The 24,207-nt window shown below is 39.6% G+C and overlaps 2 protein-coding genes across 2 annotated transcripts in view; one reads left to right on the top strand and one right to left on the bottom strand.

The window, feature by feature from the left end:
- Positions 1-8,502, top strand: part of AFAP1L2 (actin filament associated protein 1 like 2) — a 37,010-nt gene extending 28,508 nt beyond the window's left edge. Inside the window, exons 11-18 of the mRNA XM_083363775.1 lie at positions 459-604; positions 1,337-1,448; positions 1,714-1,953; positions 2,356-2,509; positions 2,932-3,096; positions 4,464-4,657; positions 5,053-5,175; positions 5,410-8,502. Of these exons, the coding sequence (XP_083219901.1) occupies positions 459-604; positions 1,337-1,448; positions 1,714-1,953; positions 2,356-2,509; positions 2,932-3,096; positions 4,464-4,657; positions 5,053-5,175; positions 5,410-5,436 (1,161 nt within the window). The 3' untranslated portion in view covers positions 5,437-8,502. The remainder of the gene's footprint in view (positions 1-458; positions 605-1,336; positions 1,449-1,713; positions 1,954-2,355; positions 2,510-2,931; positions 3,097-4,463; positions 4,658-5,052; positions 5,176-5,409) is intronic.
- A 7,387-nt stretch (positions 8,503-15,889) lies between these two features.
- VWA2 (von Willebrand factor A domain containing 2) overlaps positions 15,890-24,207 on the bottom strand; it is a 38,433-nt gene continuing 30,115 nt past the window's right edge. The window contains exons 10-14 of the mRNA XM_083363776.1: positions 22,967-23,074; positions 21,402-21,980; positions 19,150-19,701; positions 16,965-17,087; positions 15,890-16,067 (exon numbers count right to left, since the gene is read on the bottom strand). Of these exons, the coding sequence (XP_083219902.1) occupies positions 16,000-16,067; positions 16,965-17,087; positions 19,150-19,701; positions 21,402-21,980; positions 22,967-23,074 (1,430 nt within the window). The 3' untranslated portion in view covers positions 15,890-15,999. The remainder of the gene's footprint in view (positions 16,068-16,964; positions 17,088-19,149; positions 19,702-21,401; positions 21,981-22,966; positions 23,075-24,207) is intronic.

The following is a 24,207-nucleotide window of genomic DNA, read 5'->3' as shown; positions in this document are numbered from 1 at the left end:
ATCTCCCGAGGAAGGAGGAGCATATGTGGATTCAACCTGCCTTAGGTTATTTCAAAGACCAAGGGAACCTTTTGAACTGGGGGGAACAAAAGGGGGGGTTAGAGAAGAAGGCATCTGGCTTGTGTCTTCTTTTAATTCTGGAGAGGAAGAAGGCAATAACCATAAAGATTTGAAGTTCCTTTTTTTCTCCCCACGAAAGGGATGACACAAAGTAGAATGATGGGGGCTGACCAAATGGAGTTGAGGGAAGGGGGGTTGAACCGGATACCCTTTATAAAATCTCAATTTGTAAAACAATACTAAGTCCTGTCTTGTATTCCCACAACAAAGCATGTCCTAGTAAAGATTCCTTTTGGACTAAAACTGACTCCAAGAGTTTTGTTTTCCTAAGACGTGGATTGGGGTGGCTCCTGACACCATAACTATAACTGTTGGCTCTGTTTTCATTTATTTAATAGACAAAGTCTTCTGAAGAAATGGGCCACTGGCTTGGTGTCCTTTTGTCAGAATCTGGATCTAAAACGGATCCCGAGGAGCTTACTTATGATTACGTTGATGCTGACCGAATTTCCTGTATTGTATCTGCAGCAAAAAACTCATTATTGTAAGTTACTATGATAGCATGTTTGCTGTTCACAATCTGTTTCGTTTTGGTGGTTTCCTAGTATATCTGTTGACTCTGGTAAACAAGTGTTTGGGATTTTTTTTTACTTGAAAATAAACAGTACTACATAAATATAGCCCATATATGATGCATTAAAATGAAATTGGCATACTAAAGAAAAAGAATGAAAGGGTAAATATCTGAATGATTATTTTCCATATTATGTCCCAAAAAGGCAACCTTTGAACGGAGATTTCATCCCTAAAAAGACTGAGTGGACAGGGAGAAAAATCCTATTTTCCCACTTTTTCAAGGAAAGTATGTGGGGAAAACGAATGAAAATAGAAATACAACAATTGTATTTATCTCATTTACTTATTTGATTTCTTATAACCACCCATTTCTTTAACTTTCCAACCGGAAGCCCACCAAATATTTTGAGACGGAAACATTTGGAATCAAAATTAAAATTCTTGGGAAACTGTTGTGGACCTCTTGTTGCATACCTGGTCTCTTGCTGATAGGAGTCAGTGTTTTGCTCTTTGTTGTACATTGCTTCATTGGACTCTTACATGGTAACTGCTTCATTGGACTTGAGTGTCTGGTAGAAGATGAAGTCAGGAGCAGTTGCCCCATACAAAGTTAGACAGTAAACTGTCAGGATCTAAGAGCTGTTACTGCTGGCGATGCTTTGAAACTCTGCGATAGCATGTTTGCTTTCATGTTTTTCAGCTTAATGCAAAGAAAGCACTCTGAACCCAACACTTACATTGACAACCTGCCAAAGAGAATGGGGAACCAAGAAGAACTCTATGATGATGTGGACATTCCAGAGGCCACCCTGGTGAGGTTTTTGCAGAATTGACCAGTTTGTTTATCATTCTAAGCAGCAATATTGAAATTGGGTGGGGATGGGGGTGGCAAAGTGATTTTTTTTCATATTTAAAGAAAATTGTGCTGGATTGCTATTATAAATTCATGAATGAATGTAAATCCACATTACGCGTAACAGTGTTGAATTCAGACTGTCAAATAGACATTTGCACTTAAGGAAGCAGAATTTGTTTCCTTAAGTGGAATTATTATTTGGAACATGCTCTCTTTTATAGGATTCTGTGCCTCCAGATGGAAGTAAATGTGAAGGGGAACAGGACAGAGTCTATCTAGACCTCACTCCAATGAAATCCTTGCTGCACGGAGCTGGCTCAAAGCAGGATCAGTCTACTCCTTCAGTGTCTCCCCCTTTACAAAGATCTATGAGCAAGAGCTCAGTGGACTTGGAGAAAGACTCAGCCATGGTGCAAAAAGAACCAGAGCTAAACAGAAGTGCAATGGAAATTCCAGAACAGGTACTACGCCGCAATAAAGTTTTATTCTTACAATGCTCTTCCCTTGACTGACACTTTCTACACTCGCTGGATCGACAGTTCCCAATATTTTTAATAGTATGGCCGTCTGGAATGATAGAAATTGAAATACAAAGGTAATGGAATACAAAGGTCATGGGAAATGCATCTGCTTAAGGCTTTGGACAGCCATTGTCAGAGAGAGATCAATCTAATGCTAATTTCCCCTCCCAGTTTCCCTACAAAAATAACTCGGTGAGGTGGGTTGGGCTGAGAGAGAGTGACTGTCTCATCCAGCTGGATTTAATGCTTAAGGCAGGACTCGAACTTACAGTCTCCTGGTTTCTAGACTGTTCCTTAACGACTAGACCAAAGTGGCTCTTATCATCTTTTTTTTTCAAACAGAAGCCTTCAGACATAGATGAACTGCCACCTCCATGGACAGGTACAATAAAAATCCAGACACAACAGCAGCAAATTATATTTCCTCAGAGTAACCCCACTATGGTAATGGCTGCACCAAAGGAAAAAACAGAAAAGCTCAAAGTGATGAATACAGGTAGGTATGGTGACCACAATACCTTAGTTCAGGTTTTTATGATGCAGGTGGATTATCTCTATTTATGGCCACACTTTGTTAAGTCATATACCTGCTGTACATCTGTAGGCTAATTGTTAGCAAGAGTTTAGTGGACAGCAGGCTAATTTGGGGCATCTTTTATTATTTCTCTGATACCTTTCTTAATTTACTGAACTTTCTCCCTCTTGCATGACAGCAGGCCAGGACAGAGTACTACCTAATGGTTACAGAAGGCTTTTGTAGTCAGGTCAGTTTTTTGGGTCTGAGCATTTCAAGTAGCTCAGTGGATAAATGTAGATCTTGCTGTTACTCTTTTAACAATTGTATTCAGCATTTGCATTAGTGTTTGTAGTCTGTCACTGGAAAAGGTCCTTCACTAAGAGTGTAAACTAAATTCACAGCCCCTGTAGAAACAAAACTAGGCAAGAACAGGACAGAGGCTGAAGTGAAGAGGTATTCAGAGGAGAGAGACCGTTTGGAGAAAGACAAAGAAGAAATCCGCTCTCAGCTGGCAAAGCTTCGAAAAGAGAAAAGGGAGCTGAAAGAGATTCTGATGAACTGCTCAGGTAAACCTCCATTGCCCATCTTATTTTCACTCCCTGGTGCCTGGCATAGAACAGGCAATCATTTTAGGCATTAAGTGATGTGATTGTGTTTTATGAGACTGCTGGATGATGGCCGAGTTACCAGCAGGTTCTTTCCTTGTTTGATGTTGCTTCTGCGGCCGGCGTCAACTTCCCTCCGTCCAGTGCGCTCCCACAGAGAGGGCCTCCTCAGGGTGCCTCCGATCAAAGAATGCCGATTGGTGGCCCCCAGGGGGAGAGCGTTCTCTGTGGGCGCGCCAGACCTATGGAACCGCTTGCCGGTTGAGCTCCGGACGGCCCCCGACCTCCGCTCCTTCCGGCGCAACTTAAAAACATATCTATTCGAGCAGTTCTGACCTGGTCTGATGGGTTAGGGTTGGGGTTTTAATATGTTTTAACACTGTTTTAAACTGGGCTAAATATTTAATCGTTTTTTAATTTTTGTATTCTGCTTTTTTATATTTATTGCCCTGTACACCGCCCTGAGTCCTTCGGGAGAAGGGCGGTATAAAAATATAATTAAATTAAATTAAATTAATTCTTCAGAGGAAGAGCTTCATATAATCTTCTGGAGAACAACAGATCCACTATTTTGATTCATTTGATAAGTAGCTCTTCTTTTCTCCACAATTGTCCCTAACCTTTCTCTCTTGGAAGAATGGAATGGTCCAAAGAGTGCTCATGAAAAGTGATTGATGAAATAAGCTGATCTGCACTCCCAGTTTGATTTTCTAGAATCTATTCAAGTTGCTTAAAAACTGTAAATGGTTTGAGATTTGGGGGCCTTAAAGACCATCTCTGCCATATATTCTTACCATGTAAAAAGGCTTTACCTAGAGTGTCATATTGCCTCTAATGTTAGTTTTATTATTATGTTTTTCAGTCCTATAACAAAAAAATTGAAGGGGAGGAAAGGAATATATATATATATATTATATATATATATATATATATATATAATCCTGGGTGTAGACATCCGGGATATAAGAGAAAATTCTTCTTTATTGCTGAACTTTCGTCAACCCTAACCCTAGGCGCGATTTTTAAAAATCAATCAGAGACTGGCCTTTTCCAGCAAAGCCGGAACCACTGTGATTATAAATGAGCGAGCTTGTCACGAATAGGCCACACCCACATTCCACAATTTGAACGTTATAACTGCCATACAAGTGTATGGACTAACTCCCTTATCATTCAGCCCTTGCCCTGATGATGTCAACAGCTTGTTGATGAAAGCTCAGCAATAAAGAAGAATTTTCTCTTATATCTTATATATATATATGAGAGAGAGAGAGAGATGACATGGATAAGTGATAGCATTTTCTATATCCCTACTGTTTCCTTGGCAGATAAGAATAAATTGTCTACAATGGAACATAAGCTAAAAGAGATAGAAGATGAGTGTAAGAGGAAAGAAGATCAGCGTGTTGACTTGGAGCTGAGACTTGTTGAAGCAAAAGAGAATCTCAGGAAAGCAGAGTCTGGTCCAGTTACACTTGGTACCACAGTGGATACCACACACATGGAAAATGCAAGTCCCAAAGTATGTAGCATGTCACTTTGAGAAGTGGTAGGATGCTTGTCAACAACTTGTTCGTAGATATGTGAAGCAAGAGTTTGACTGAATCTTTTCTCATACTTTAAAAAACGTAATAGTTAATAGTATAGGCCTTCAATTCACCAGGACATCATGAGGACAAAGCCAGAGCTCTTGCTTCACTGATAAGAATTCTGGCTTCATTCTTGCTACATGAAAGCAGAATACCGGAATAAATTTCAATAAATTGCCAAGATCAAATGCCACATTAATTTATATTTCCACCCTCCACATATCCACAACCAGAAGATTCCATGAACTCTGATATGCAACTGATAAAATGTACAATTAAAATAGTAAAGTTTGTGTGATCACTATTCTCTTTTCCCCTTTCAATATAGATGAAAGTTGCTAATCCTACAAATAATCCAGAAAATTCACCTGTCAATTCAGCAGTGGCATTAAAAAACCGCCCTTTATCTGTCATGGTCACAGGGAAAGGAACAGTTTTGCAGAAAGCAAAGGTAAGGCATCTAGGAAGCATAACCACAGGAATTATGTAGCAAAACAAAAAACAAAACCCACCAAATTGGCATTCGGGGTTTGGTCAGTCATTGCAGTTGGTAGTAGCACCTGGATGGGAGACCACCAGGAAATATCAGGTCTGTAGATTAGATATAGAAATAAACAAAAACACTGTCGAAAGTAATTGCAACTACACAAGATAATGAGCACTTTTTTCTTCCTTTTCTTTTCAGGAATGGGAAAAGAAAGGTGCTAGCTAGGAAATCCTAGCCTCAAGAACAGACTGAAGATTCAAATTGGCTCTTTGTGGACTACAGAAGCCTACTGCCAGTAGCAAAAATGTCCAGATGAAGAAAGCATGGCAAGTGGGGAACTGTATCATACTGTCTGGAAGAAACAATGGACCTTGGCCAGATGCCAGCGTGGCTTCCCTTAAGACTAAGGCTGTTGGTCCTTTTAGCAGACTTGCACTGTGTAGATAGGACAGATAACCAAAATGGAAACAGTAGTTCTAACCTTACTGGTATCCTGAAACTGTTGCTGTACATAAGGAAGCTTTTGTCTACTTTTAGTATGGTGTTTTATCATTGCACGGTCTAGGATTTATTGTTAAATGACTTTTAGTTGGACATGTTTAATATTTCTGTAGCATACCAAGGCATGGCAGGAGACAGAGGAGGGAAAGTTGAGCCTCACACCAGCCATTTCTTTCCTAACCAATGATGCAAATTTGAATGACACTTCTGTGGAATTGCAATTAAATGCAGCTGTTCTGCCCAACGCAACATCCACCTGGGAAAGGGTTAGGTGCTCAAGTTTGAACATTCAGCTGACACACCAGGCTTATTCAGATGCCCTAATTTCACATATAGTGACCTATTGTTCTGCATAGTGACATTATATGATCCGTGGATTTGAACGTGCCATTTATTTTATTAAGGGAGCTAGTATGGTGTAATGGTTAAGAAATTAGAGGACTGTGAGTCCTAACCCTGTCTTAGGCATAAGTCCAGCTGGGTAACCTTGGGCCAGTCACTCTCTCACAGCCCTAGGAAGGAAGCAATGGTGAACCACTTCATCTTGGCAAGAAAACTGCAGGCATTAGTATGGGCAGTTGCCAGTAGTCAATATTGAATCAAAAGCACAAATAAAAATCTACTTTATTTACACAGGAACTTATACATAAGTTCCCATAAGTGTTTAAGAGTGGGCAACATGAAGATTTAATCCACTGGGTACAGGGATCTCTCCTGATCACTGTGCACGGCTATGAGCTTTACTTTTGGAAAAATAACACAGATGAGTTCATTCTTTAAACACCTGTAGTTGCACACATTTAAAGATGATTCACAATGTAATATGTAAAATTGAAGTGCATCCCTGAAGTGCAAGGGATGATTCCACTGCACTGCACTTCAGGGACATTGATACTTCGGGATAGGAACTAAGCATCTCTTTGTATTCTCTGAGGTCAGTTTCACTGTAGGAATTAATCTAATGTAAACACATAAACATGATTTGAGGGAGAAAGGAATTTCACCCACCCTTGAAAGGTATTTTATTACCCTTTTTAATAAAGTTCAATTAGAGCAAAGTAGCAAGAGTCTTGTAACTATTTTGCTGCCTGAAGGGAAGGACTACAAGGAGCCTTTCCACCCTGCATAATTCCATGCAGAAAAACCAAATGCTGACCTGTTGCTGAATAGCGCCGATGGCAGTAAATTAGCATAGGAGGCATATATTGAGTATAGGTGGAGACATACAGCATTCTCTCTTCTGCTCCCTCCACTATATAACTCCAGGGTCTGCTGTTTCACTGTACAATATGGGGGCTGGACTCACAATGCAGGAGTTGATGTATTAAGTTCAGGAAATACAACAGAAATTCTCATTTAAAGTTAGCATGGATTCTTCACCAAAAATACCAGCTTCAATATTGTATTCTTGAATAGAAGTAATTTTTCATGATTAGATATATGTGAACAGAAAACATCACTGTTAAGTAGCTAGTGTCAGGAAAGTACTCAACCTGTTTAGTGGGCTTGGTATCTGAGCACTATTCCAGACAATCATGATACTGTGCAATAGATATGCATCTTAATTATTTGCTTGTTGCAGGAACCCGTTTTGGGTTCCCGTTATGATGGGCCAAACGCGTTGCCTTGGCAACAAAAGCATCATTTATCACAAAGAAAATATCCAGGCTTTAGATCAGGAGTGTTCAACTTTGGCCACATTGTGGACTTCAACTCCCAGAATTCCCCAGACAGCCACAGATCTTAAAGTTGCCAAGGTTCGACACCATTGCTTTAGATAATATTTATATTGATAGATGTTTCAATACTGATTGGCTAGCATTCATGACGTCAGTGACAATCTTACTGCTCTATGTGTGTCTGGGTTATTTTATAGCATCTTAGCCAGAGCTCTTTCTCTTCTGAACCGCATATATGGGCTGCTCCACCCATCAGAAGCCCTTTTCTCATTTTCTCCTCAGTTCTAAGAATATATCTAAGGATTTGACTAGCTTATCATATACCGTATTTATTTTCAGCATCTAGAGCTCAAATGCCTCTTGTTGGATTACATCAGGAAATAGACTGAAAAAAGTGGGTGGAAAGTCAGGATTAGCAGCAGAAATAAATCTCTAGAAATCTTCAACTGTGTATAACCCTGTGTTGTTCTTTGATGCCCTCAATGCACACAAATGTAAATGCTGCAGTTGTTTAAGGACTTTGTCATATTCAAGTAAGAACATCTCTTAGGTTTGCAGGCCAAAGATTATCTAATGCCATCTAAGGTTATCTAAGGCTGTGTATTAATATATGAGAGTGGCATTTTATAGACTTAAAGGGTTGCAGGACTGTTTGAAAAAAGGACCTTGTGCACAACTGGCTGAAGAGAGGCAAACGGTTCATTAATAAAATCTAAGACTGCTACTGTATATCTGCCTTCAGTGCCAGTAAATGTCTATATCCCATGTCAGTGTGGGCAAATGTTGATGTGTTAGAGTGAGAATGAGTTAAAAAGCTGGCAGCCTTTGAAACCCTGACAACTAGAAGCATCAATAGAAAAGGTACTAGAGGAGTAGCAACTGACTCATTTATTCCACTCAGTTCAAATAAAGTTGTGTGTCTCAACCAAAGTACTACGGCTGATGGTGTCAGCCAAAACATAGGAATTCAACATCAGATCCAAAGCCTTCTTTTAAATAACCGTAGAATTGTTATTATGTTCCTAGCTTTTTTTAAAAAAAAACAACACTTTATTGTACAAGTGTCTTTTCAGTCAGTTGCCATTTCAGATGAATCATTTTTAAATAAAAGCGTTGGCTGTATTTTAAATGTGTTGTTTGTTTTTCTAATCATTACATTGTCGAGACAGGGAAGCAGCTAACAGTGTCCACAGAATGTCTGGTTTTATCTAAGCCTACAAAGTTGAACTTTTCAACTTTCTACAAGGAAAAGTTATCACATTCTTTTATATTCATTCATATGGTATGATGTGTTCTTGCCCTGCAGGGGACACCCTTGTAGCATTTTTTGATAGGATACATTAATAATGAACTTTTACTGAATACAAAAAGATTCAAGGATTCTTGAGATACTTGAATTATATAGAAAATAAAAATGCTAATTCAGAGTAGCCTGAGACATTTACCGTACACTAAAAATTCATACTTCAAGACAGTGATTTTAACAGGCATAGGCTGATACATAGTTTCCCTATTCACAGGATGGCAACTATAAAGTGGTACTTGTTATTGTTTAATAACTACAGTACTAGTTCCATTGTTAATAATCAGTCTTTATCATAGAGAAACTGGTGGGGAGGGGGCTGTAATCTGCAGTTCTGACATGCAAAACTTTCTTATGGGAAACGTAACACTCCAAAAGCCAAATTGCCATTGCCAAATAAAGAAATAAACTCCCAAAGTAAATCATATGTGGTCTAAAGCAATAGCAGGATCCTTTGGTCCTTGCTCATCTGACTACCTAAAAAGATCCCTTGCTACAGTCTTACATTATAGGATCTGATATCAACTGTACCAGGCTGCTTTGGCACCTACTCCTTCAAACATTGGTGTTCTCTGCTCTAGGAATCAATCTTGGAAGCTTTGAAAAACATAATGAATTGTTCCTGATTTGGTTTCAGCTAATTTACAAGCAGCATTTCCACAATCTTTCAAAGGTTTCCAGATTTTGTGCAAGTTTGAATTCTGTTGTCACATATTTCTAGAAATAGAACAATACTTGTAGCCCAGCCTCAATGTCTATTGTTTTAAGTAGATGTGTTCACTTCCCCCCCCACACACCATTCTCCAGACCCAATAAGAATTGTATTTAGGATGCAAATACATACCTAACATGTGGATTTTTTTTCATATAGTTTATATATTAAACATAGAAAATGTCTGATACTGGTTGTCCTTTACTTACAATCAATCGTTTAGTGACTGATCAAATTTACAGTGACACTGAAAATTGATTTACAGTTGGTCCTTGCTTTTACAGCTGTTGCAACATTTTCACAGTCATGTGATCAAAATTTGGGTCAACTTGGCAATTGGCATGTATTTATGACAGTTGTGGTATACTGGGCTCACAAGATTGTCATTTGCGACCTTCCTTTTGTCAATTTTTGACAAGCAAAGTCAGTGGGAGAAGCTGGATTTGCTTAATGACCATGGGATTCTTTTAACAACCGTGCTAAGAAAGGTTATAAAATCATTTGAAATTCACTTAACAGTCCCCTTGCTTAGTAACGGAAATTCTGGTTTGAAGTGTAGTCTTAAGTCAAGGACTACCTGTAGCATGCTATATGTAATTTGTACTTCATAATTCCAGCATAATTATACATTGGTATGTGATTTCTACAAACATTTTCAAAACTAAGAGAATTTAAACTACTCCTTAATTTGTAATCTGAGCTCAGTTTAGAAAAGTTTGTCTCAAGGTTTGTGACATCTAATGCAATTTGTGGGGGACTTTGTCTCTGTAAATCAATCGCATTTATTAATCCTGGCATATAAGCACAGTATAAGGAATGGAAAGCTGGAAAAGAAATGTTTATTTGGTACATATGTATTCTGTATTGTTAACCCAGAAGTGTTCCCTGCAGGTGGTTTTTTTAATATAGATACATATGTGGGATTCCCTTGGAAATCTAACTAGAATTACTTCTTTGGAAATATTTGTGTCTGTGATCTGTACCATATTAAAAAAAACACTAATAAACTTCTAAATCAGTGTTTCTTAACCTTGACAACCTTAAGAAGTTTGGCCTTCAACCCCTACAATTACAGTTGAGCTAAGTTGGCTGGGAAATCTTGGCAGTTAAAGTCAGTGTGGTTGTTAAGCAGGTCACCACGTGACTATGTCCAATTTTATTACTTTTTGGCAACAGTTTTGAAGCAAAAGTACTGGCGGGTAAGTGATCACGGCAGTTATTAAACAAATCCACTTTATTCAAAGTGTAATTTTAAATCAGAAATGGAAATAAATGCCATAAATCAGCAAAATAAAATAAAAAAATAAAATAAAATAAAATAAATGTGATGCTAAAAACAACTGTAAATGCAAACCAGTTGCCAAACACTTAAATGGGATCATGTGACAGCAGGGAGTTGTCTGTGGCTGTCAGAAATTAGGAATCGGGTCATAAATTCTTTCTGGGAGAGTCCATCATAATCCAATGGTTGTTAAGCAAGGACTACCTGTAACCATAGTATCATGACCACAATTTGGAATGCACTTCATGGTGCAATGTTTTCATGGCCATGTTCAGAGCTGTTCCCAACCATCACGGAGAATGCGATCCAAATCCTGCAAGACTCCAGAGTTGATTCACGATATCTCCCTTTTGTTGGCTCCATGGAAGCTACATAACCTGTGCTAACCTGTCCTATTTTAAAGTAGCTGGCCCTCACACCTGTGAAAAGCAAGCTTTGTTTGCCACTCCAGCACACAACAGAGAAAAATGTGCCATCTCTTCATTTCAGGGAGCAAATGATCTCAGTGTGAACCTGCTTCGGTTCATTAATGTACACATTTTCTAATCAAGGTTTGAGTAACCCAGTTGGGTTATTCAAATCTTGATTAAAAATGTGTACATGAAGTGTACTTGAATTATGTACATGAAGTGCAATATTGGAGGGAACCACAGCCCTCTTCCAGCGAGACAGAGAGGGATTTGGTATGAAATGAGTACAAGAAGTATTTTTTTTTTGTCACCTTGGAACTCAAACTTGCTTTTTCTCAGCTCCAGCCACTTTGTATTCTCTCCTAATGTTATTATCCCACGTCAGCATATTTTTTTTTAAAAAAAATGTAGGTTTTTTTACCACACAGTGGACGCACATATCCAATGACTGCAGCATGTTAAATATTTATTAAACATACCGACATGAATTGCTAAAGCTTTTGATCTGCAAAAGGGTCGATCAAGCAAAAATGACACTATGTACTTTTATTCCCACATAAAGGAAATACAATAAGCGGAGAAGAGAAACACCTTCAGGATCAGCAGAAAAGAACACTTGAAAGCTTAGCGGTTGCATTTTTGAACAATATAAAATCTTCATTGGGTTGCTTGTAGAATAAGAGGCAGAATTTTATGAATAATGCTAGTTCTATAATAAAAGAAAGCCTGCCAGATCGATATACTGCTTAGCTAACTTAGGCTGAAATCATGAAACCTTTTAGTGATGAGTAAACCTACACTGATGGGATTTACTTTAGAGCAGGCACAAATAGGATTGCAGGGCTCCATAGCAAACTACCTAAAATAGATTGGCAGCAATAGCAAAATGACTTCCCTTCCAGATAAATCCCGGAGGATTTTCTTGCCAAATAATGTTCATAATACAGTATTCATCTCAGTCCCTTCCCATCACTGTTCCAATTCTATATCACCCCTACTTATATGTTTCGCACTAAATCAATCTTTCTTAACTTGATCACTTTCTGAATATTCTTCAGCGAAATTAGGGAATTCAGTACTGTAGCTGCTACACGGTATCAGGCAAAAGCTTTAGCACTTTTATCTGGGGCAGCTAAGGGGCTATATTCCAGCTTTAATCTCTTGGGAATCTGTTCAGTCAAGATTCTAGAAATAACTTTTTGAAGCTTGATACTTCAAATGCATCTCAAATGCAGCTCTTAGGCTTGAAGGAGAGCAGATCAGAGTAAAGAAACTGGCTAACAATATTTAATTATTGGCTTAAAATCATCTATCAGCCCACTGAGCTGCACTCTGTTTCCAGTGATTGTTGTTGTTGTTGTTAGTTGCGAAGTTGTGCCGACCCATCGCGACCCCATGGACAATGTTCCTCCAGGCCTTCCTGTCCTCTACCATCTGTTTCCAGTGATACTTTGCCCATTTTTTTTCTAAGGACCAAAAAGAATGAATCAAAGAGGCATGACTGCCTACATTTTCACCCTGACCTATTCCAACTATCAAAGCTCTTCTTTCAGCACTGTTAAGGAGAAATATTACAGACTCCCTGTGGCTCTTCATATATGCCCTTGTAGCATGTAAGGAGAATCAATAATGTATTTTTTCATACTGCAGTTTAATGCAACATTGCATTAGGATTTTAGTTTTTCCGCTTCTAGCAACAATACCTGGAAAATCAATCAGGCAGTTATTATGTTGATTTCCTACTCACTAATTAGGTTTTTATATAACCTACAATGTTGGAAAGCTTTGTAATCTAGCATCAAGGCTTTGGCAGGGGACCCACAGTAAGATTTCAGAGGGATTCTTGTATAGGCTTATTTATTTATTTTGACTCTCTTTCTTTTTTTTATTTCAGCTTTATTTGCTAGTAAACATGGATTGGTTTTCTATAGTTTTGGATGAGGGTGGAAGCCAACAACTTAGATGATTTTAAAAATGTGAATAGACAAATTCATGGAGAATGTACCAATATTACTACAATTTCACAATAATCTACCATCTTTGGTGTTGCAGACAGTGCATTTTATGTATCAATTGCTAGAAAGGAACAATGAAAGAGTATTACCTCCATACTTTATGCTTGGAAGTTACTTCCAATCAGTTTTGGATTGCTATATGTATTGTTTTGGGGCAATACAACCCTTCTTCTCTAACTGATTGATTAGATGATACTTTCAATAAAAGCATAGGACGTAATGAAACCATAAGAACAGGAGGTAGCCACAGATACATCCTTTTGCAGTTAATGGTAAACTTGGCATGGCCCCTAAATCGCAAGAAATGGTTGGAAATGGGAGTCCAAAATATTCCTGCTTTGATCAAAGGGATAGAATTTCCTAATTAAAGAAGAAAACTAAAGGAATCGGGAGGAAAGAATGGAACAGCCATGGAAAAACATGGATACAAACTATTATCTTTGGTGAATGATTGTGCGTTTTCCAATCTCTAAAATCTTATATAAACCAGGAGATCTGGAGGTCATTAAAGGGCTAAAATGTGCCTTAATCATATTCATTCTATATATTTGGAAATAAACTTAGATTTCACAAAATCAAATCTGGGTAAGTATTGTGTATGAAAGCTTCTCACTCCTTACAGTCATATTAACATAAGTATAGCTTTTGTAAATCACATCAGAGCTTGTCAAGTTATACCACTGTTAAACCTCAGATTTATGGCAGCATTATATAGAGGTAATGCTGCTTCTGTTAAAAAACATAGTATATCAAACATAAATATGCAATATAAAACTATGCTAGATATTAGTCACCTTATTTTTGATTAAATAAGATACTTTTGTGCAAAACCTTTGTTCTTAGAAACAGCATATTACTTGCAAATGCACATTTCATTTCCCCGATAAGTACCGTATATACTTGAGTATAAGCCGAATTTTTCAGCCCACTTTTTGGGCTGAAAAATTCGACTTCGGCTTATACTCCAGTCAACAAAAAAACTTACCGAGGACATGTGCGCGGCCGAGGCTTTGGTGCTTCCGGGATCGCGCGCACCTCTCCCAAGCCACCGCCATCCGGAGACCTGCCGAAGTTTGGGGAGGTTTGGGGAGGTGCGCGCGCACCTCCCCAAACCTCCCCAAACGTCGGCAGGTCTCCGGACCTCCACGCCTTGCCTGCCTGCTTCTTTCCGCAGCGGAAAGAAGCAGGCAGGCAGGGCGTGGAGGAACGGAGACCTGCCGACGTTTGGGGAGGTTTGGGCGCCTCCCCAAACCTCCCCAAACGTCGGCAGGACTCCGTTCCTCCTGCCGACGTTTGGGGAGGTTTGGGCGCCTCCCCAAACGTCGGCAGGTCTCCGTTCCTCCGCGCAGACCTGCCGACGTTTGGGGAGGTTTGGGTGCCTCCCCAAACCTCCCCAAACGTCGGCAGGTCTCCGTTCCTCCTGCCGACGTTTGGAGAGGTTTGGGGAGGCGCCCAAACCTCCCCAAACGTCGGCAGGTCTGCGCGGAGGAACGGAGACCTGCCGACGTTTGGGGAGGTTTGGGGAGGCGCCCAAACCTCCCCAAACGTCGGCAGGTCTGCACGGAGGAACGGAGACCTGCCGACGTTTGGGGAGGTTTGGGGAGGCGCCCAAACCTCCCCAAACGTCGGCAGGAGGAACGGAGACCTGCCGACGTTTGGGGAGGTTTGGGGAGGCGCCCAAACCTCCCCAAACGTCGGCAGGTCTGCGCGGAGGAACGGAGACCTGCCGACGTTTGGGGAGGCGCCCAAACCTCCCCAAACGTCGGCAGGAGGAACGGAGACCTGCCGACGTTTGGGGAGGTTTGGGGAGGCGCCCAAACCTCCCCAAACGTCGGCAGGTCTGCGCGGAGGAACGGAGACCTGCCAACGTTTGGGGAGGTTTGGGGAGGCGCCCAAACCTCCCCAAACGTCGGCAGGAGGAACGGAGACCTGCCGACATTTGGGGAGGTTTGGGGAGGCGCCCAAACCTCCCCAAACGTCGGCAGGAGGAACGGAGACCTGCCGACGTTTGGGGAGGTTTGGGGAGGCGCCCAAACCTCCCCAAACGTCGGCAGGTCTGCGCGGAGGAACGGAGACCTGCTGACGTTTGGGGAGGCGCCCAAACCTCCCCAAACGTCGGCAGGAGGAACGGAGACCTGCCGACGTTTGGGGAGGTTTGGGGAGGCGCCCAAACCTCCCCAAACGTCGGCAGGTCTCCGTTCCTCCACGCCCTGCCTGCCTGCTTCTTTCCGCTGCGGAAAGAAGCAGGCAGGCAGGGCGCGGAGGTCCGGAGACCTGCCGTTTGGGGAGGTTTGGGGAGGTGCGCGCCCACCTCCCCAAACCTCCCCAAACTTCGGCAGGTCTCCGGACGACGGCGGCTTGGGAGAGGTGCGCGCGATCCTGGAAGCACCAAAGCCTCGGCCGCACGCAAGTCCTCGGTAAGCTCCGGGCGGTCACTTGCTTCGCGTCTCCTGAGGGAAGGGGGGGGCGACTGGAGCGGGCGTGTTTCCTCGCCTGCTGGGCGCCGCGATTTGCCTGGGGAACGCGCGGGCCCCGAATGGCAGCGTGGAGCGAGGAAGCGGACAGCCAGGGCTTCCCCGAGAGCCGCGGCCACACAGGGTATTCCTGTGTATTCAGGCTTGCAAAATGGCGGATCGAGCCTCTGCTGGCGGCAGAGGCTTGCAGAACGGCGGATCGGCTTATACTCGAGTCAATAACTTTTTCCAGTTTTTGGGGGTGAAATTGGGGGTCTCTGCTTATACTCGAGTCGGCTTATACTCAAGTATATACGGTATGATTTCAGTAACTAAAGGCAAAAGTTTTTTTGTGTGTTTTAGTGCATATAGTCCATGTGTCTTCTTCTTTTTTTTTAATACTGGTGAATTCTGTATAGCAGCCCCAACCATCTCAATTTAGATGAGTGTGTTTTGTGGCAGAATGCTTCGATGATTGTGAAGTGTCACTGCTTCGCATTCCTATATTTTAAAAAAGGAAAAGTAAAGTTAATTATTAGTTCTCCCCGCAAAGTACTGAGTGCCTATTCTTTTATGCATTCACAGCCTAATTAATTTATTAGCAAAATATAGGTTACAAGATCTATTAGGAGCCTTAAGAGTGCTTTAGAGAGACATCCATTCCAACAGAAGAGAATATTTATAGCTCGGTGATCCTCGGTGATCTCTGAGCACACAGATGATGTTACCTTGTTGGATAATGAATCTGCAAGAAAACATCTGAGCTCAGGAAGCTCAGAAAGCACTAAGGGTCCCACATGACCTCAGGTATACAAAACTGAGCTCTTTTGGGATCAAGTCTTTAAAGTATTAAGAACCATCTTTACTAGAATTATAATGCATAGCTAGTATGAAACAGATATTCAGAGTCATCAGCTTTCAATCATCAGTCACCTAAGAGATGCCCTTGAGTTTCCCAGGCTCTTCAGAGCAGGTGGTTGGTGCATTCTTCACAGAACAAACTTGTTTGCCAGATGCATTTGCAGAAATTCTGCTGCTGAGCAAAACTAAATTGTTGGCATTTCATATTGTTATTAAGTTAGCACACCTACTCTTTTGGAATAAAATCAGCAAGATCTGAGCAAAACAAATACAATTAAAATCAAGCCATGTAGGCTTTAAGGGACATTATTAATTATACCATTTTATTATGCAACATTAAATACAGTATTACATTTTAACCTCAAACCCACAAATCTCTTTTAGAAATGAAAAACATTAGGAACGTTTAGAAACAATGACCTATTTCCTATTTTCCTTCATGTTCAGTGTTATTGGGCCAAGAATGAGGTCAAACAAATAATTATGGAGACATACAGTATCTAAGAAAAATGCCTGCTGATCCAAGCCAATACATACTGTTTTCACAATGAGGTCCTTCCCAGCCTTGGCAATGACACAAATAGTTGCCATTTTCAGGAATACAAATTCCATAATTCATGCAGGGGTTAGGTTTGCAGATATTTACTGGCATTTTGGCTTCTGTAGCAGAAAAAAACAGAAAACCGTGCTGACTATTTGGGCACAAATAACTCTCATCTCTCAAAGCTGCATACCTGGCTTTTGTTGCACGTGTGGCAAATGGAAATCAGTGAACATGTCTTTTTGTGTTTGAAGGAGCTCCCCAGTGGGAAATTGGATACTAAAATCAGAGCTGGCAAAGTAACTAGTGAGGATCTGCAATTTCCAGATTTAAACAAAAACAGATACATTTGGAGGCTATGGGAAATAAAAGTGCCTTAAAGTGCCTCAAAGAAGAAAGGTGTAGATTCTATAGCAAATCAAGAGGTTTATCTTAAAGACTATTTCTTAGTGGTACCTTGGTAGTCATCTGCTTTGAAACTCATTGATTTTGATACTCAACACATTTTGACATGGAAATTTTGTCCTGGTACTATTTGTTTGGTATTTAACACATAAGTTAGAACTTGTGTTGGCTGCCTTGGGACTCACCACACTATTTCTTATGCAGAAAATGTTGTTTGGTACTCATCATTTTTGGTACTTATCATGCTTCCCGGAATCAATTAACAATGAGTACCAAGGTACCACTATGTTGGCTTAACCCAGCCCAAAGTCAGAGCCAAAAGCAATGCTTTATTGCTAAATAAAGTTTATTGTTTATTGATAAAGTTTATCCTTTATTTATGGCACATTTTTCAATTCAGAATCCTTGTTTAATACCTCCTTGTTTATTACCTTCTTTCCCATGTAGGATCTATTACAGGTGGTCCTTGTTTAATGATTCAGCAACTGTTCAAACTTTCAACAGTGCTAAATGAGTGGTACTTATGACTAGTCCTAGAAGTTCTGGCTGTTGCAGTGCTCTTGTAGTCAGCCACATGATCACAAACCTGGAGCTATGCAGTGGCTTGGATTTCCAACCATTGCAGGATTCCATGGTCCTATGATAGCAATTTGCAACCTTTCCTGCCAGCTTCCCACAAGCAAAGTCAATGAGAAAGCTGGCACAAAGTCATAAATTGTATGAGGTCCTCACTTAAGTACCTGTGGTGATTCACTTAATGACAGTAATCAAGGACTGCCAGAACTGTCATTGCTAAGCAGTGCGATCGCATGATGCCGTACAGCCTCATCACTTAATGGTGGAAATCCTGAGCCCAAATATCATTATTAAGCAAGGACTAGCTGTCTCACCATCTACAAGTTCAATCCTATCAAGGACATCACTTCAAAAACAAAACATACTCATATTTAACAGAATAAATTTTATCTATTTCCATAGTTATTCATTGTTTTATATTTTAGTACAATCCTAATTTACTTGAATGAAGCACAGAATATTTATCACTTTTTATTTGAGGTATATTTAATAGCTATTTCAAAGTATTTTTGTTGGACATGAAGAAAGTTAAAGCTAGACTCTAGCTAGCGTTAGAGTCTAGCCACTTAACTATTCTGTGTATGTTAGATGTTACAATCTTTGATGTAATAAAATAAGGGAAATTTGGGTTGTGAATACCATTTGGGATGTTAAAGGTTAAATTTGAATACTATAATTAATATCAAAATTAGATAAAATTTAATAAAATTTAATAACAGGACATGGATATATTTTATTGAAATTAGACTGATAATTTTTTTTAATTAACCATGCTATTCTTAGAAATTTGTTAGTTTAAACACATTGCATTGAATGTTAAGGGAAATAGAGAAGGATGGTATGATAATGTAACTCGAACAATGTATTGAAAATTCTGTTATTCAATTGATGATTACCCAGGTACCAGGATGCTTTCTAAATACATAGTTTTTAAATTGGAAAACCAATAAAACTTGATTTTTTAAAAAAGAAAGTTAAAGCATACTAAAGTAAAAATAAAGTCAATGTTTTCAGGAGAAATGGTCTTATATTGAATTTGATGTATTTTATATTTATTTGTCATTATACTTTTGTATTTTACTGCTTCTACTGGAAGTTTGAAGCCGATTTGATCAATTTGACTGAAAAATAAGGTCAGTTAAGAAAAAAAATGTGGCTGCAATTGTTGTCTCTAAAACAGAAAATCAAAATCTATCTTACCATCACACAATTTTTCCATGATAAAGTCTTCATTTTGTCCGAGATTTTCATAAGATGAAATCCTCACCAGATTATTAGAAGAACCTGCAATCCTCAACAGTAAGTCCATTTGTACACTTTCCGTCCCAATGATAAAAAGTGAAACATCGTTACTGCGTAGTTGCTGGGCAGGGACTATGGCATCCTCCACTCCAGATCCACTTGTGAAGACTAGCACAAGTTTTTTTACACCAGGCCTTGCTCCTTTTTGGATAACTGTGACATCATCATGAATATGAAGCAAGGCACTTCCAACTGAGGCAGAGCCAGCCATAAAGGGAGCTTGTTTGATAGCTTCCTGAAGAGCTGAACTAGTAACATGTGCATCCAGTCCAAATACGGTTTGGGGCCTTTTACCAAAGGTAACAAGGCTGACTTGTGTCCTATCCCTATTGATGGGAAACTGGGAAGAGAGACGGCTGACAAAGTTTTTCATGTGGGCAAAGTTAACCCTGCCAGCTGACATTGAAGAATCCAGGGCAAAGACCAAATCCAGGGACTGAGATAGGCAGCCTGAGGAGGAAGAAGAAGTTAGTAGCCTTTGGAGAATGTGGCTTATTCATGTGGATGCTTAGTAAAGGGAATTACATTTAAGTAAGGTTATAGTGGCAGGGGAAATCATTCCCTGCAGTTTCTCATTAAAAGATTGTTTCCATCAGCAAAAGATGGAAAAGGTGATTTCACTTCCTTCTGTAGCTGCAAACATGCACATCAATGACAAGACTTTCTATAGTGGAACTGGGATTCAAATAAGGTTTTGCTCATACAAACCTGGATTTCATCAATATGTAGGACTAGAGGTTATGAATCTGGAGATTTAGTGATAACAGAGGAAGGTGAGTTAGCAATAAAACAAAATGAAATTCATATCCTATAATATCTCATGTGTTGTTGCATAAGCGAGAAGTGAAGTCTCAGTGAATTACGAAGCTTATTCAAAAACTCTCTGCTATCATCTCCAACTTATATCAGAGTGCTGCTGGAATAAAAGGGGAAAGGAAAGACATTGTATACCTTTCCAAATCTTTGGAACAATAGGACAAATATATAGTAATAAAGAGAATTAACTAATATTTTATTTCATTTTTTAATCAAAAATAGCTAAAATTGTTTAAATATATCACTAATCAATAAGTGATATAGAGACAAGTCTAAATTGGTCTATATCGGGGTCCCCAACCTGTGGGCTGTCGCCCACTTCTATGCCATAGCCTGTTCACAACTAGGCCATGAGAATGGTGGGCTGGCGAGCATGCGCACCCCAACTCATGCAAGCAGTGGGCACAGGCGTGCACAGTCCAACTCACTGGGGCTGCGAGCTCTGGCAGGCACCAGCGCTTGCAGACCCACTCACATGAGCCATGGGCACCAGCGATCGCAGACCCACTTGCATGAGCCATGTATGCGTGCGCCCGCCATTCACACAATTATAGTTATGTGCACACACCTGTGTGTGCGCCTGCCCCTCCCACGAAACCATCCCCTCTTTCCCCTACCCCCTCATGCGCCGGGCTACCAATCTGGAAAGGTTGGGAAACTCTGGTCAATGTGACCTCTGATTAACAACAGAAGTTGAAATTGACAACACACACACCTTTTGACGTCAATTGACAGCACATACATTTTTCAAATGCTTTAAGAAATGGCAACCTCTTTTTCATTTATTAATACAAGGTATATTCATGTGTATATTCAGGGGTATATTCAGGGGACGCGGTGGCTCAGTGGGTTAGGACGCTGAGCTTGTCGATCAGAAGGTCGGCAGTTTGGCGGGTCGAATCCCGAGTGCCGCATAGCAGAGTGAGCGCCTGTTACCCGTCCCAGCTTCTGCCAACCTAGCAGTTCGAAAGCATGTAAAAAAATGCAAGTAGAAAAATAGGGACCACTCCGGTGGGAAGGTAACAGCGTTCCGTGCGCCTTTGGCGTCTAGTCATGCCGGCCACATGACCACGGAGACGTCCTCGGACAAGCACTGGCTCTTCGGCTTTGAAACGGAGATGAGCACCGGCCCCTAGAGTCGGAAACGACTAGCACGCATGTGCGGGGGAACCTTTACATTTACCTTTACCTATATTCATGTGTAGTAGCTTTTTCCCCATATTATCTCTAATGAACTGAAATATGTACAACACCCAGCAGGAGCCTAGGTGACACTGAACCAATACTGATATTGAAACAACAATTGATATGGTATCTTTATCTTGAATTCTTACCTTGTCTATCGACGCTGCAGATTTTTCTCTGTAATTCAGTAATTTTATTGAATAGATCTTGAGTGGTGGAGTAGATAATTGTCCGCTTTGGATTCCCTGTAATCTCATCCAGTTCTCTTCTTAAAAATTCACTGCCAACTCCAATGATGGAAATACCTTGTTTCCTACTGAACCTAGCTGCTTCTAGCACTGAATCCTCACCTTTTGAATCTGTGAGCAATATGACCACACGTGGAAGATCATCAGGAACATCAGCAAAGACTGGTGCACTCTTAAAGCCATGTTGTGCAATAAATCGTAAAGCTTTGCCAGTCAAAGTGTTCCCTCCATTGAACTCCATGGAATCAATGATCTTCACCAGACTGAACATATCTCTGTAATCTCCTACTTGGGCAACCATCTTGACATCATTGCTATATTGGGCCAGGGCCACATTCCCTAGAGTTTCTGTATTCCACACTAAATGGAGAAACCTTTTCAGGAAAGTTTTGTAGTGCAAGAAGCCTTCAAGAGTAGTGCTGGATGAACTATCCACCAAGAAAAGAAGGTCCACGCTGCATTCCAGATTTATATTTGGTGCTATTTAACAAAATAAGCAAAAACTATTAGAAACCCAAAGAGAATGCAGAATAAAGTAGAATATTCTATAGCTATCTATAGCTATTGTTAAAGTGTGATTTCAGGCCAGTCATCTTTTAGTTACAGAAATATTTAATCACAAAATGTAACCTAAGAAGGTGCTAGAATGAATTAGGTCTTAGTTCATTGGCAAAAATGTAATAAATCGGGGTGTGTATTCTCTCTCTCTCTCTCTCTCTCTCTCTCTCTCTCTCTCTCTCTCTCTCTCTCTCTGTGTGTGTGTGTGTGTGTGTGTGTGTGTGTAAGGCATGGGATTGTGTGTAAGGCATGGGATTTCTTTGTTCAGCTGTTTATTTAGGTAATCAGATCATGAACCACAGATGATAGAAACATCTTTCAAAATTCAGTATAAATAAAAGCATTAGAATAGGTAAGCAGAGATATAATTAGAAACTGTCTAAATTAAGAACCCTTTCAGTTTCTGTATAAACTTCCTACACAAGAGAGATTTTAAAAATGTAATTTGGATATTTTATATTAATAATTGCCACTCTCAGAATTCCTCTTTTATAATAAAGTATAAATTAAACACTTCACCCAGACAAAAAACCATTCTTATTGACTACGGAAGATCTGGATAAATGGTTCTATCCTATATAAGTTCTGAAAGAGGAATAGTAATTTTTGCTTATTTGGTGGGAAATTAAGTCAACTTATCCTGATGTCCTGATCTGAACAGTGCTGGAAATGATATGATACAATATATGAAATATATGATATTTTATTCTGGGGAACATTCAGATATGGATATCACATATGCTAATTCTTAATTTGATTTAAATCAAACTGTATAATTCTTATCTCCTTCTGCTTTTCCTTATTAAAGAACAAATATAATAATGATTATCAGAGGTTTTATAGAAAACTGGCTGATGTTACCAACACATTAAAAACAAGATTCCAGTCCCTAAAATAAAACAACATACCACAGTTGGAATCCCCTCCAAATCCCACTGGGCAAACACAGTGGAAGCCCTCTAATCCCTGTTGAATGCAAGTGCCTCCATTCTGGCAAGGATGGGAATCACAAGGATCTAAATTCAGGAAATAGCAATAAATGGAAGCTTATTATATTTTTTCTCTTTCAATTGACCTCTTAAAAAAGCAAAGCATTTCATAGTATATCTAATTAAAATCTATTAGTCCATCACCCCTATTTTGGGTCTACCCAGGCATCTCTTATAATTAAGGCAGTCCAAAGAAATTCAAGAATTAAAGCCCTTAGAATTATGGAACTTTGTACGCTGCGATTGCCTCAGTGGAATCAAGATATCATAAAGAGGTAATAAATGGATACATGTCTTGATTCATGCAATTAGTTTTATTCTAAGTATAATTTAGTTTGGTTAATAAAAGGGTAATGACTGAGGGTGGATGAATTTTCAAAATGAAATTTTGAATTATTAATTTCTTCAGTATCAATATTTCATTGGATGATTAGAAAAGCTCAAAGAAGGACATGTAATTTTTTTCATTATAACAGTAAAAATATGTATCTTCAGTCCTGAGTTGAAAGAACGTAATTTATAGATAAATTAAGAACCTAATATACAAGTCAACTGATACTGATTAATATTTTTTTTTATAATCAAAAGAAAGCAAAAATGAAAAAATAACCATGAGGAAATCAAGTTATAAATTTTTAAATTTATCTACATGTGGGACATATGGAATATAGTTGATAAATTAGTTCCTTCTGTCCATAGAACATTTTGGCTCTAGTGGAGGAACACCATTGGCAAAATGGAAGAAAAGTTATTTTTTACTGATGATTATTCTTCCAGGTGCCCTTCAATATTTATCCTTGTGCCTTTGTAGTTTGGGGAGTCTCTAGAACAGTGTTTCTTAACTGTGGCAACTTGAAGATGTGTAGATTTCAATTACCAGAATTCCCCTTACTTGTGGGAGAAATCTGGGAGTTGAAGTTAATACATCTTCAAGTCACCACAATTGAGAAACACTGCTCTGTAACCATAAAATGCCAAACTAGAAGGAGGAAGAAATTTGTGAAAATTATCTCTCTTCTTTGAAGGAAACATTCAAATGTTGCTAATGGAAAAATACCTTGGATCTTCTAACCCAATGTCAATTAACAGATATGCTACTTTTTTCACTCTATTATTTTTATTTTGAGGCACCTATATTTTAGTTTTTAGAGATCTGGGTC

This window comes from Vipera ursinii, assembly GCF_947247035.1.
Source record: "Vipera ursinii genome assembly, chromosome: 5".
NCBI classification, from domain to species: domain Eukaryota; kingdom Metazoa; phylum Chordata; class Lepidosauria; order Squamata; family Viperidae; genus Vipera; species Vipera ursinii.
Note: the sequence above shows the minus strand (reverse complement) of the source record. Positions and strands in the feature narration are given on the sequence as shown.